The following is a 13,809-nucleotide window of genomic DNA, read 5'->3' on the forward strand; positions in this document are numbered from 1 at the left end:
TGCCCAGATGGCTGTCCCATCCCTGGAAGTGTTCAAAGCCAGGTTGGACGGGGCTTGGAGCAACCTGGGGTAGTGGAAGGTGTCCCTGCCATGGCTGGGGTGGCCAGGATGGGCTTTGAGGTCTCTTGGAAGCCAAACCATTCCATGACTGTGATCGTGAGAGAGGCGGGCGCAGGGAGGTCCCTGATCATGACTGCGATCATGAGGGTGCGGGCAGGCAGGACGGGAGGGATTCTCTGTCTCAGGGATCGGGGGTGTCTGAGAGGATCCCAGCAGTGGATCGGGGCCGGTTATCGGGGGTGTCTGAGAGGATCCCAGCAGTGGATCGGGGCCGGTTATCGGGGGTGTCTGAGAGGATCCCAGCAGTGGATCGGGGCCGGTTATCGGGGTCGGAGGTGTCCGGCAGGGTCCCGGCAGTGTGTCCGGGCCGGTTTGCGGGGATCGGAGGTGTGTAAGAGGATCCCGGCCGTGTGTCCGGCCCCGGTCACCGCCACCCTCAGCACTGTCCCCGCCGCCGGGCCCGGCCCCGCCCGCCGCTCGCGGGGCACTGTGGGAAGCAGAGGGAACTATGGCGGATGGTGAGGAACCGTAAGTGCCCTGTATGTGTGTGCTCGGCCGGCCCTGCCCCGGGCCCGGGGTCCCCCTCTCCCTCCTCCCCGGTCTCTGTAGCGCGATACTGACCCTTCTTTTATTCTCTCTCTTTTAGGGAGAAGAAAAGAAGGAGGCTAGAGGAGCTGCTGGCGGATGGGTTAGTGCGGGGCTGCGGGCGAGCGGGGCAGGGGCAGCGCTTGCTGGGGCGGGGGTAGGTGAGGGCGAGCCGCAGCCCCGCAGGAGCTGAGGGCTGGGAGGAGGCTGCGGGGCCCGCGGGAGGCGCGGGCAGCCAGGAGGAGCCCCAGCAAAGGTGGCGTAGGTGGGCCCTTGAGCAGCGAGGGCTGGGGGAGAGGAACTTGCCGGGGAGAGGAGCGAGGGGCCGGCCCGGAGCTGGGGAGTCGCGGGCTCGCAGCTTGGCATGGTGTGCTCAGGAGCTTGGTGACGAGAGGGGGAAAAGCTGCCTTGCCGGTCAGGGACCTGGGAAGGGCCTCTAGGCTAGAAGCAGGTGACTTAAGTTTCGGCCGAAAATTTAAAAATTCAGACTGCAGAACAGTTTGTCTCTGCGCGTTAAAACTCTTTAAAAATTTCCTCACCTGCCTTAAAGGCCGCGAAAACGAATGTTGAGAAATCTTTTAACATCATCTGCTTCCATCCCTTAACTGCTCCGTTCCACGTGCTTGATTCCCTCTATCCCAGGGTGACCTCCCTGGGCACTGGCCGTGCATGTGTGTCGGGATGAGGGTCACGACATTCCCTGGGCATGTGGGATGGGACGGGTGCATGCCAGGTCCCCCAAAAGCATGGAGCTTTGGAGATGTGAAGGTGGCAGGGAAAAGTCTGAGCTGAAAGCAATGTAAGGGTTGTGGTGCTCTGATACGTCAAACAAAATTTCAAATGAAAATAACTCAAAATAAATGAGAATGTTGCTGAACTCTTACACCTGGTCGTGCCGTAACAGCACAAAAAAATAAACACTTGAAAAAACGGTCTCTGAAATAAAACGTAAAATCCCAGGTTGAGTTATTGATGTTTTTCAGATCTCCACAATGTCCAACCCTCTGAAAAACGAACTGTAGTGTAATTACAAAAGTGAAACTAGATCTGACCATTTTTATCACTTAGGAAGGAAAATTCACAGAAAAACAGAAAAGGAGTGCTGCTGTTTAGCTGTTTATAAAAGAAAAAGAAAAATGTTCTTAATGTCACCAAACAGAGCTTCTACACTCATTACCAGAAACGCTAAAAACTGTATTATCTATAGAAGCAGTCTTTGTGATGTCTGTTGACCCATTTTATTTGCTTAAGTCAGTGCTTAATGCACCTCCTGAAATCTGGTGTACAGCAGATGAGGGCTTCTGCACAGGGGGTGTTGTGTTTATTTACACCATTTCCCATTATGTGAAATGTGTGTATTTTCACATTATTGTGAAAACTGGAGGAAAGTGCATTTGAGGTCGAAAGACCCTTATGAATTCAATTAATTTTTATAGGTCTTATTTAACTGAACATGTAGTAACTTCCCTTGACAGTTAATGAGAGTTAAGTCTGCAATGAAATTAGCATAGAATCTTAGAATGGTTTGGGTTGGAAGGGACCTTAAAGATGCTCTTGTTCCAACCCTCTGCCATGGGCAGAATTATGATTCATTTATTCCTGCACTTCAGAGAAGTTTTTCCCTGTTCCTGAAAAGCTTTTGCAAACTCAGTTGCCTGTAAGTTCGGTGACTATCAGCATACTGTGTTATCCAAGTTCTGAAGTCTGTGAAGATAAAGGAACTCACTCTAGATGTTTTCACCCCATTTACCTTTTATTTTGAGATGATTTATGAGGAAGTTATAATAAATTCTAACCATTACTCAAGAGTTCTTGGACAAGTGCTTTTCATGGTGCTTCAAAGGAGAAAGCAGAGAACACTTTGTCAGTAGTGGCAGATCCTTTGCCACTCAGAATTGCCAGAGCTCTTTTATAATGAGCTTCATTTCATATTAAAATAGAACAATCACCTGTATTAATTGGAACTCCTATTTATTTAATAGGGAAGTAGGTGTTGATCTTATAGTAGAAAATTACTTGAGAGCTGATTTTGAACTATTCCAGTAAGTCTCTTAAAAATCTAAATCTATACTTATGTACTATTAAAAGTGACCTGCAAAAGGAGAAAAGGGCAGTGGAGTATTTGATGTAAAATTCTGCCTTGAAAATTTAAAGGATGATAACCGCAAATATTCCTTTTTTTCAAGTGAGACTGTTACTGCAGAAAGGATTGGGGATGCCTGAAAAATGGGGTAGTACTAATTCCATGGTACCACTTGAGGGTGAAGAACATTCAATATTCATGTCTTTTAAAAATATTTGTCTAAATAAGCTGCCCTGAAGATTCAGAGGATGATATTGGGGCAGGTTACTGTAACTTATTCAGAGCCTCACAATTGCAGCTACAGATTGATAAGTCTTTCCAAAAACTACAAAGACTTGACTGATGAAAAAACCATCACCCTCAAAATCTAAAGGAACAAGTCCTTTTTCTGTGTCCTCTTCAAATTTGAGGGAAATGAAATAAGACCAGACCCTTTTTTCACTGCAGGTCAACTTTTACTAGTAACAGTTAAATCAGTGGGTTTATTAAAATGCCTGGGTTGTTTTTCCCCTCTGTGCACATTTATATTATTGCTTTCTAGTTCCACTCATGCAAATGCCCATGTGCACAACTGACAGGTGGAAAGAACCTGCAGATGCATTTGTACGAATGGTCAATAATTGAGGTGCTCTGTATAGAAAGTTGTAGGTGTGGCTTTTCCTGTCTGATTTTGCAGCTGAATTTACTGTGTTCTGTGCAGAATGGCTGTTGATGGTGGGTGTGGGGACTCTGCAGACTGGGAAGGTCGCTGGAACCATGTAAGGAAGTTCCTGGAGCGATCTGGACCATTCACACATCCCGATTTCGAGCCAGGCACTCAAGTGAGAAAGACTTCATTTCAATTAAATATCTGTAGAGTGTGTTGCAAATTAATGTAAACAGGTTCATTGATTGACCACCAGCAATGTGTGATTACTAAAGCTGCATGAAAACTTGGTGTTTTAATCAATGGAACATTATGGTCCTAGAAGAACGTGTTGTGCTCTTTTTATAAGTTTGTATTTTTAAGTTGCACAACTGTCAACTTCAAGCTTGCTGTCATCATATGTAAATACGTAGCAATGTATGAATTATGCTGGTTTTGAGTTTCACATGAAAAATAGCAACATTTATATCTCCTTTTTAAGTAATTTGATACACTGAGGAATTTATTGTACTTAAAGAAGAAATTAGTGTTAATATGAGTACTTTGAGAACTGGGTAAGATGTGTAGTAGGGTAGACTGTTCTAAGTATTCCTTCTGCTTTTCTTCTTTGGTTGTACATTTTGTTTCAGAGCTTATGGTTGAAAGTATTTTCCTATTACCTTTTTTATGTACTGTTCCATTATTTACTAGCTAGAGATTGGGGTCAAGTAGAACAGTTCACAGAAAGTGAACTTATGTACTTAACATTTTCAATTTTTTCCTGTCCAGCAACTCTGTCTATCTGTTCACATTTATTTTGTATTATATTCAGCGAAATAGTTGAAGAAGGAAAGCATTATCACGTTAAACCAAATAATAATAAGAGTGGGCCTTGCATTTTTCATGGTCAAAAGTAATATACTGATATCAGCAAAGGTCTTGATTCTCTCTAAGTGTGGATGTTGCATGAAGTCAACAACTGATTGAAGTCCAACATGTAATTACTTCTGCAAATGCAAAGTTGTAACTCAATAGGCACTGAAAATTTATGGTAACATGTTTGTAAGGGTTATGAAACAAAGGACAAATTGTACTAATTTCTTGTTTTATGTTTTTTCTGCAGGCCCTTGATTTTTTGTTAAGCACATGTAAAGTCCTAGTTATTGGAGCAGGAGGATTAGGATGTGAACTCCTGAAAAACCTGGTAATTATTGTGTTTTAACCCTTTTCTTTTTAGAATCTTCTCTGTTTATTTTTTTTTTTCTTGACAAAGCTATCCTTTTTAATTGGCTAATTTTGCAGTTTTAGTTGTATATAGCTACTAGAATTTTAAGTTCTAATCAACATATGTAAAATACATGTTGATACAGACAATAAAGATGAAGAATGCACTTGAAAGATGGCATTTTCATATGCTGCATGTTATTTATTCAGCTATCTCAAATTTTATCTTGAGGTACAACAGGCTGCTTTGTATGAAGAGTAACCAAAAGTTGATGTGCAGCCTTAGATCCAGTCTGATATTGGTGATTTTCCCTAATTGCCAGATCTAGGGAAATGAAGTCAACCATGGACAAATCATGTTCCTAATGCTACAAGAGTGTTGTTTGGAAAGCAAGAGTTTAGTTACCCTTTTATTGTGGTTTTTATCCTCACAAGCACTCATATTTATCTCACCATATAACAGTTAAAATCTATTTGAGTTTTGTAGTTTGGACCATTGCTTCCCCATGTTTCTATTTAAGAAGAAGGATTTCTGTGCATCCTTTATTATGCATGGGATAGCTCTGTTCAGAAAATGTAAAGGGAAAAGTTTCAAAATCTTTATATATAAAAAAGTGAGGTCTTAAAAGAAAAAGCCTATTTTGTATGTGACTCAGATTTTTTAGAGTCACTGCAGAGCATCACAACTCATTTCTTTTCTCTAAACACCCTGTTTTACAGCAGCTATTTCCCTTTAACTGCAGTTCACATTGTTTCTTTGTGTGTGACTGATGTTACTACTTTATCAGATCACACCCACAATACAGTTTTAAGGCAATTTTATTGTGAAGTTATTTGCCAGATGCCATTTGTATTTGTGATGGGCTGCATGCAAATGGAGATGAGGCAGAGCTTCTGTCAAGGTTCAGTGTGTTCAGAGAGGGAGCTGATTTTTGTGTTTGCCTTCTGCTTCAGCATCGAATGCCATGAGGAATGCTGCCTTGTTTTGAACTGTGATACCTGGGTCAACGTGCCAGACTCATTTATGCCAACTGTGGAAGTGGTCAATGTCCCAAACCTTTACAGGAATTTTTAAAATAGCCTTTTAAAGGAAATAAACTTTTTTTTTTCCTATTTCTGCCAAGCATGGAAGTGCTTATGGTATTTGTTTAAATTCTGTGCGTTTTTCCCCAGTGGACTCTCTTGATTTATTCCAGCCATGAAGGAATACTTCAGTTTCCCCTTATAGATCAGCCTACTGTTGTCTTCCCTGTGTTAGCATTAGGTAGGCCAAAGCAATATTGCCTTCAGGAGAGCATTGTCTTTGACTGTTGGAATGTTATTAATTCCTTCTGTCTGAATACCAGCATTAGCAGCCCAACAAAACCCCTTTGAACAAAGAATAACCACGTACCTGTCTGCACAGGCCATGAGGAGCAAATACATTTGTTCCTCCAAAGGTTGCTGTTTTGGCACGTGGAGTGAATTCTGGAGCTTTGTGAGCATTTAATTTCCTGTTAAATGAAGCTGACCTTCTCTTTTCCCAGGCACTGTCTGGCTTCAGGCAGATCCATGTTATTGACATGGATACTATAGATGTTTCTAACCTTAATCGACAGTTTTTGTTTCGGTGAGTGATATTTTATATTTTCACATTTTAACTTCGGGGTTTTTTTAAATGTACCTAAATAAAACATGTTAATGTATTCATTATTTTGGTTGGACAAGAGGTCATTAAAGATTACTGGACCTTCATGTCACAATAGTACTCAGAATTAACTAAATGTTGCATGTAATTCCTTCTTATTTTGGGATCTGTGGCATGAAGAAAATCAACTTATGTTCCCTGCCATTCCAGTACAGCTAATGACTAATGGAAAAGGTGATACCAAGGAATAAATGCACACAGATCTCAGGTTTTCTGGTCCCTCTTTCATCCAAGTACAGTGAAAAAATCACTGGATTTAATTAATTCTAAGGCTGTCACATCTGATGCTTTACAGGGATCATGGAATGGTTTGAGTTGGATGCCTTAATATTATTCAATGAAATAAATTCTCCTAAAATAACAATTAGCCACTTAATTGGGTATTGCAATGTGTAGAGATTGGAAAGACAAAATCTGCTAAAATAAAGCACTTGGAATTTTTTTGGTTTTTCCCAGAGCAAAGGATGTGGGGCGACCAAAAGCAGAAGTTGCAGCAGAATTCCTGAACAGTCGCATTCCCAACTGTGCTGTTGTACCGTATCCTTTCACTGAGAAGCCCTGGAGGCTTCAATATCCCAGACAACTCTGTAGGTGGTAAGAGTATCTCAAGTATTTTGCTGCCATCCTGTTTCTCACACAAGAAAGAGCACATTCATTCAGCTGGTGAGTGGAGAATTCTTTCTCCGTGCCATTAGCATACAGGGAATCTGCATGGGAAAGGCTCAGAAATTATTTTGTATTTTTCCATGGAGTCTTTTTATTCAGGTGCAATATTGTGATTTTTACTGAGATACTGGAATTATTCACCAGAGGGTTTTGAGTAACCACTGGTAGGAGGCATTAGTTTATAAACATAGAGCAGACTATTCCATTGTGCTCTTCACTAGTTCTGTGAGATGTTACAGCTTCAGCTGTGGGATTTTGAAACTCAGATCACACAGTTTTTTTAGAAGGTCTTGTATAGAATTACAGTAATAAATTAGATTATATTTTAGTTTTAGGTTAGCAAATCAAAAGCAATAAACTTAACTGTAAATATATTCCTTTACTGGGCTTGCATTCAGATATTTTAAAAAGATTCAAGACATGGATGAAAGCTTCTATCGACGTAAGTGGGATTTGTTTTCCTGACTAACACCCACTCGTGCTTTGGGGAAACCTTGCACTAGTTGCTGCTCATTGCTTTTCCTGGTAGTTTACTTGCTAATTATTTTAGTCTTCCACAGTATACTGGAATTAGAAGTAACACATAGACAAAATTTAAATATGTGTGTAGTACCGGTAATCTAGGGGAGATAGCTAAGCCACAGTCACTCCGTGTTATGGACAGAATACTTTGCTTGTCTTAGGAAGTCTGCATTAGTATAGATTTTGAATAGTGTTTTTTTTTCCTCCCTAGAGTTTCATATTATTGTTTGTGGGCTGGACTCTATAATTGCAAGAAGATGGATAAATGGCATGCTGGTAAAGTTTTCAATCTTCTTAATGTCTGATTATTGCTTGAGTTTAGATGATTAAAATTAAACACACTTATGTGGAATGTGTCATGGAAATGAATGAGGGCTGTTGAAACTCACAATTTTCTGTATTTATTTCTGTTTTCTTTCTGTGAGCTGGATGAAATGCAGCCTCTCTTACCTGCCCTTTTCTTGAGAAGTGTTAGCCAGCATTTGTGCAGTGCCCTGCAGGGATAATTTCAAAGTTGGGTTACATTGCTTGTGGCTTTCTGCAGTCAGCTTTTTAAAATTAAGAAAGCAAGCTCCAGAGCTGCTCAGGGTACTCTTCGTTGTGAATTTTTTCTTCATTACCCAAACAGTATTTAGCATGCTGCAACTTGTAAATGACATTATTTGGAGCTGGACTGTTCACAGAATTCAGAAAGCTGGTAGTTTTATCATTGTGAATTTGTTTATAAAACAATGATCTGGAGTATCTACCTGAAATAAAAAAAAAAAAACAAAAAACAAAAAACAAAAAAACAAACCAACCAAATAAAAGCAAACCAACAATAATCGAACCTTCAATCAACCAACCAACCAACCCTTTGTTCTAATGAACTATAAGAATATATATAGCAAATAAGAGCATTTATCAGGGGAATAAGGGGAGGAGGTAGAGGGTGAAAGTGGTTGATAAAGTTTTGTGCACTGACAAATGAGTAGTATTTTATATACCCTTAAAATAAACTGTATATTAAGCACTCAATAGTTGGATGTACCTTTAAGAATAAAATTTTAGGATTTTTTTTCCTTCTTGCAACTTGTTTAAAAACCCAAACCAGACAAAAACCAACACCCACCCCTCCTTTATTTGTTAGATGTCATTTTTGCATTATGAAGATGGTGTCCTGGATCCCAGCTCCATCATCCCTCTGATAGATGGAGGGACAGAAGGGTTCAAAGGAAACGTTCGTGTGATTATTCCCGGGATGACGGCGTGTGTTGAGTGCACACTTGCTCTTTACCCACCACAGGTAATTCAGCCACTGGCATTGCCATTTGTTCATATTCCTCTGCTTTGCTGGCTTCTTTTCTTAGCACTACCCCCAATATATCATGGTTTCTTCTGCCTTTCCTCCCCTGCCCAACCAGGTCAATTTTCCCATGTGCACCATTGCATCCATGCCCAGACTGCCAGAGCATTGCATTGAGTATGTCAGGATATTGCAGTGGCCAAAGGAGCAGCCTTTTGGAGGTAATTAATGTATTGTACTGGTACTAAATGAACGTTTCTCCTTTTAATTTACTTGAGTTGGATGTACACTTCTCATAAAACAATCCTGCCTCTTAACCTTGTGTGCTTCATTGTCATATTGAATCTAAGCCTCCTCTGAGCTGGAGATGGATTTTCTCTCCTTGAACTCACTCTCCAGTTCCATATTTGCTCATGTTTTTCACACTGCACAGTGTCTTTCTTGAATTAAAATGTAACCTGTAACAGCTCTATAAATTGTGCAGTGATGATTGTGTATAGGATGTGTTAAAACTAAAGATGTTTGTAAAAATAATACTTGGGTTATTTAAAATGTCAAGTTTCAATAGCTTCATGGGGTATTCATTTTAAATTAAAACTGGGATTTTTTTTAGACAAAAAGACTGCTGTGCTTCTGAAGAACTTTTATAACTGCAATTTATCTGTAAATTCTTTACTGTAGAAGGTATTGCATTGGATGGAGATGACCCTGAACATATACAGTGGATTTACCAGAAGTCTTTAGAAAGAGCATCACAATTTAATATTAAAGGTGTTACCTACAGACTCACCCAAGGTAAGGGGATGGCATTTCGCCAAGTTGTGGCATTTGCACCTAGGCAGGATTGGCAATCTTTGTATTTGTTACGACTAAGCTGGCAGCTGTGCTGAGATAGTTCTCCTCACCCTTAAAACAGAAACAAGCAGCTTGTTTCCTGTGCCAGCACAAATATTTTTATGACAAATCAGATGTTCAGGCATTCATGATGAATCAGAGGAACTTATCTGGGATAAAACTGAACATTGTTTTTGCCATTTTATTTTTAACTTGGAGCAGCTCCACAGTTTACATTACATGGTGACCCCACTGCTGCTGGGTCAAAGAGTAGAAACAAAAGGACTTGATGGTCTTTTTTAGCAATAACAACATTTTGTGCCAGTTCAGGCTGGTTTAGTCTACAGCATCTCTTCTCTCTGCTGTCCCTGCCTCTGTTCACAGGCAAGTGCAGCATGCTGACACTCATTTAATTAGCATTTTAAACACTAAACAAATAGGAAACTCAACTGTCTTTCCTTTGTGCATTTCTTCAGCTAAACAGGAATAGAACAGGGTTTTAATTTCCAGTGCTAAATCCAGAATATTTACTTTCAGAGTTTGTTCAGTAGTTCTCTTTGTTTGATACCTGCTTTTTTTCAATGTGCTTGAACCATTCTTAAAGTAAAAAAAGTGCCCAAGTACTGCAGCAGCCTGCCATTATACCTATTTGTTACAGAAATTCCTGGACATTAGAAAGTACCTTTGGACCCACGCTTTGAAATTCTTCTGTCTAAAAGTCCCTCAATAGAATTTCTTGGAAAACCCAGAGCTGTGTGTTTTGTTTTTTGCAGGGGTGGTTAAACGAATTATTCCAGCAGTAGCTTCTACAAATGCAGTCATTGCAGGTATGCTGAAAGAACTCATTTCACTTCTGCTTTACTGACTTGAGAGTTTTGTGGGACAGCAATTTGGAATTGAGAACTTGGAGAGGATAATAGTAATTTTTAAATGTCTCTGATTTATTCTTAGAGTCTCATTTCTCTTTTCCGTAGAGAAACTGTTTGTGACTGGATAAAGGTTACAACTCTGGGAGAGAGCAAAAGCATTTAAGACTGGGGAGAAAAATGGAAAAAACACAGTGCACAGGCTTGACGTAGTCTCAGATTAGTGCCAAATCTGTGGTGCTAATGCACTGAACTACCAGCTGCCTTCAGATGTGTATTTTTCTCTTTATAAGTTGTTATACTTGATTGGTTTTTGTCACTTTTGGTACAACTGTGTGATATCTGCATGTTTGTTAGAGCTGGTGAAGAAATACTTTTTTTTTTCTCATTGCAGCTGTTTGCGCCACGGAAGTTTTTAAAATAGCCACAAGGTATTTAATTTCTTATTACTAACAGACATGATTTCCAGCAGAAACAGATTTCCATGGATCAACACTGCCATATTTGTCATTACAGTGCATATGTTCCTCTTAACAACTACTTGGTGTTCAATGATGTGGATGGATTATACACGTACAGTTTTGAAGCTGAAAGGAAGGTAAGTGCCATTAAAGGGCTTGCAGAGTTGTTTCCTTGATTGGTATTTATGCACTTTGTGTGTATTTCTGAACCTCAGTATTGAATCCATTGGCCTCTAGCACTGAATAATAATATTTCTGGAGTTTTAAAAGTGGGAACTACAGTGTGACTGCTCTGCTACTTCTGCAGAGTAGAACTACAAAATAAGATCTTCAAATCTAAGACGACTCATGGGCAGATCTTCTCAAAAAGAGGTTATGGCAAAAATCGACCTGAAAGTTTGTAGTGTTGGATTTTATGTCAGATGAAATTTGTCAATCATAAATACTTAAGTGTTGTTGGGAGTCGATCAGTGACAGACTGCAGAAGGAAATGGGGTTTGTCATTAATATTTGCAACTATTAATATTTCTAGAGCTAAAACTTTAAAAAAACACAACACAAACACTTTTGAGACCTTACTAGCAAGATTTCTAAAATCATCTTTAACATAATGTGTATTTCTGTGCTGTTTTCTTTTCTGTTTTCTTTCTGTGTGGTAGGAGAACTGTCCAGCCTGCAGCCAGCTTCCCCAAAACATAGAGATTTCCCCATCAGCTAAATTGCAGGAGATCCTGGATTACTTGACAAATAATGCTTCTTTGTAAGTTGAAAATATTCTGACTCATTTGATAATTTGTTAGTTTAGTGCTTAAAAAAGGTAATTTCTAAATGTATTTTTAACCTGATTGCCTGGTTTGTGTTTCATTTGTTTGTTTGTTTTTAAATGTTTTATATATAGGCAGATGAAATCTCCTGCAATCACAGCAACTATGTATGGAGGAAATAAAACACTTTATTTACAGGTAATCTGAACATACATTATTAACTTCAATATTCTGAATTCACTTAAATTTACTGAATTTAAAAAAAAAATTTTTTTTTGAATTTGCAGACAGTAGCTTCAATTGAAGAACGAACAAGGCCAAATCTTTCCAAGACACTAAAAGGTATCATGGAGCTGTCAGGTGTAGATTTTCAAGTTAGAGAAAAGTCAGTTTCACCCTTCTGTGTGGATATTGAGCTTTATCTTGCATTATGCAGCAGAACATGCTTCATTGTCCTTTTACATTCAATACACATTCAATATTAGTTTCACATTTCTCAGGTATATCAATTGTTTAAAGGGGAAGTGCAGGCAGATGCACAGAACATTGCAACAAAGCAACCAAATAAATAATAAAAACACTTCAGTAGAGTTTCATATATATTTCTCGACAAGGTCTGGTTCCTGGTTAAATTAGATTAATATTAATTAATAATTAATTATTACTTAAGCTGTTTACAGCTTTATGTGATCATATTTATGGTTTGTGGGAATAGCATTTCTAATTTTTGGGGGCTTCTTGAAAAGCCAAAGCACATGGGTTTAATTAAATTAATTAAGCTTTTCTTTCTGTTTCAGAACTGGGGCTTGTGGATGGCCAGGAACTTGCAGTTGCTGATGTTACTACACCACAGACTATGTTGTTCAAGCTTCACTTTACCACTTAATTTATTCATAACTAAAGTGCAAATACAGCAAGAGAAATCTGTGCCCACCTCATAAAACAAACATACTCTGTGGGTGTTAAAGCAGCCTGAAATGTTCCTGTTAGTGCCAGCATGGTTGAAGGTTAGGAAATCCAAATGAATCACCGTATTTCAGAATTGTACGTAGAAGCCAATATTTGGTGGATTATATTTGTATAAATGCTTATTCATGTACAGATCTCTGATGTATAGAAACACACTTTTCCCTGGTTTTGTTGTCAAAATGTTCATGCTAATGTGCTTTCAAAGACATGGAACTTTAAGGTGGCCAAAAGTCTTGTTTTCAGCGTGTGTGCACACATATATGCAAAGAAAAGATGTTTTTAAAAGAAACCATAACAATCTGGTTTTAAGTTGTAGCACTCCTGAGACTTACTAAGTCACCTTAAACCAAAGGAGGCAGTAGACTAAAATGAGCATTTCCCTTTTATTTGCTATTGATTTGATCAGTTTTATGGAAGATGTTAAATATGGAAGAGATGGCTTTGTTTACAAGGAACACAAAAATGATCAACTGTACATGAAAATACAGATGTGTCTCCTCATTGTCCCCAGGCAGCCACCCTGCACAGCATTGCAAGATTATGTTCAAATATCATTGGTGCTGTTAAGGTATTTATTAATAAAAAATCAGAAAGACACCTAAGTTTGTGGCTTTTCTGTGGATATTCAAGAGCATTTATAACCTCCATGAAAAAATTTGGACTCATTTGGCTGCTTTAGTCAGGGACTTAAGCAATACCAGTTGCCACAACCTTAATTCTAGTCTGATGTGTTAGCTGTGTTTGAAGTTTACAATTTTTAAACTATGAACCGCATAGTTTAAAAGGACGAGCAGTAATGGGTGTAAACTGAAAGAGGAGAAATAGGGGGAGAAGACAAAGAGTAATGGGGACAAATTAAAAGGGGGGGAAATAAGGGGAAAGGTCAAGGAGTAACGGGTAGAAATTGAAGGAAGGGAAATGGGTGGATAAGACAAGGAGTAATGGGTAGAAATTGAAAGGGGGGAAATACGGGGATAGGTCAAAGAGTAGTGAGTAGAAATTGAACAAAGGGAAATAGGTGGCTAAGACAAGGAGTAATGGGTACAAATCAAAGGAGGGGAAATAGGGGGATAGGACAAGGAGTAATAGGTACAAACTGGAAGAGGGGAAATTTAGGCTAGATACTCCGAAAAAATTCTTTTCTCTGAGGGACTGGCACAGGTTGTCCAGAGAAGCTG

The 13,809-nt window shown here is 39.3% G+C and overlaps 1 protein-coding gene and 1 long non-coding RNA gene across 7 annotated transcripts in view; one reads left to right on the forward strand and one right to left on the reverse strand.

Moving 5' to 3' along the window:
• Nucleotides 1-13,809, reverse strand: part of LOC136366265 (uncharacterized) — a 302,489-nt gene that overhangs the window by 45,010 nt on the left and 243,670 nt on the right. The window lies entirely within an intron of this gene.
• Nucleotides 536-13,228, forward strand: UBA3 (ubiquitin like modifier activating enzyme 3). 6 transcript variants are annotated; one of them, XM_066327199.1, is made up of 18 exons: nucleotides 536-588; nucleotides 707-748; nucleotides 3,429-3,549; nucleotides 4,477-4,557; nucleotides 6,104-6,186; nucleotides 6,721-6,801; nucleotides 7,329-7,372; nucleotides 7,664-7,728; nucleotides 8,582-8,737; nucleotides 8,856-8,958; nucleotides 9,419-9,532; nucleotides 10,345-10,398; nucleotides 10,832-10,868; nucleotides 10,954-11,035; nucleotides 11,558-11,658; nucleotides 11,797-11,860; nucleotides 11,950-12,004; nucleotides 12,460-13,228. In XM_066327199.1, the coding sequence occupies exons 1-18, from the start codon at nucleotides 569-571 to the stop codon at nucleotides 12,546-12,548; spliced, it is 1,392 nt and encodes a 463-aa protein (XP_066183296.1). In that variant the 5' UTR covers nucleotides 536-568; the 3' UTR covers nucleotides 12,549-13,228. The 6 variants fall into 6 exon arrangements, with proteins under 6 accessions (XP_066183296.1, XP_066183298.1, XP_066183297.1 ...); XM_066327201.1 differs by having other exon boundaries at nucleotides 539-599; XM_066327202.1 differs by having other exon boundaries at nucleotides 561-578.

The sequence above is a fragment of the Sylvia atricapilla genome, chromosome 11, assembly GCF_009819655.1.
Source record: "Sylvia atricapilla isolate bSylAtr1 chromosome 11, bSylAtr1.pri, whole genome shotgun sequence".
Taxonomy (NCBI): domain Eukaryota; kingdom Metazoa; phylum Chordata; class Aves; order Passeriformes; family Sylviidae; genus Sylvia; species Sylvia atricapilla.

What these genes read in the sequence shown, in the direction of transcription:
- UBA3 (XM_066327199.1), top strand. Translation starts at nt 569, where the DNA reads ATGGCGGATGGTGAGGAACC. An exon ending in CCCAACTGTGCTGTTGTACC is followed by an intron (nt 6,802 to 7,328) that starts GTATCCTTTCAC and finishes GCTTGCATTCAG; the next exon opens with ATATTTTAAAAAGATTCAAG. An exon ending in TTGCTCTTTACCCACCACAG is followed by an intron (nt 8,738 to 8,855) that starts GTAATTCAGCCA and finishes CTGCCCAACCAG; the next exon opens with GTCAATTTTCCCATGTGCAC.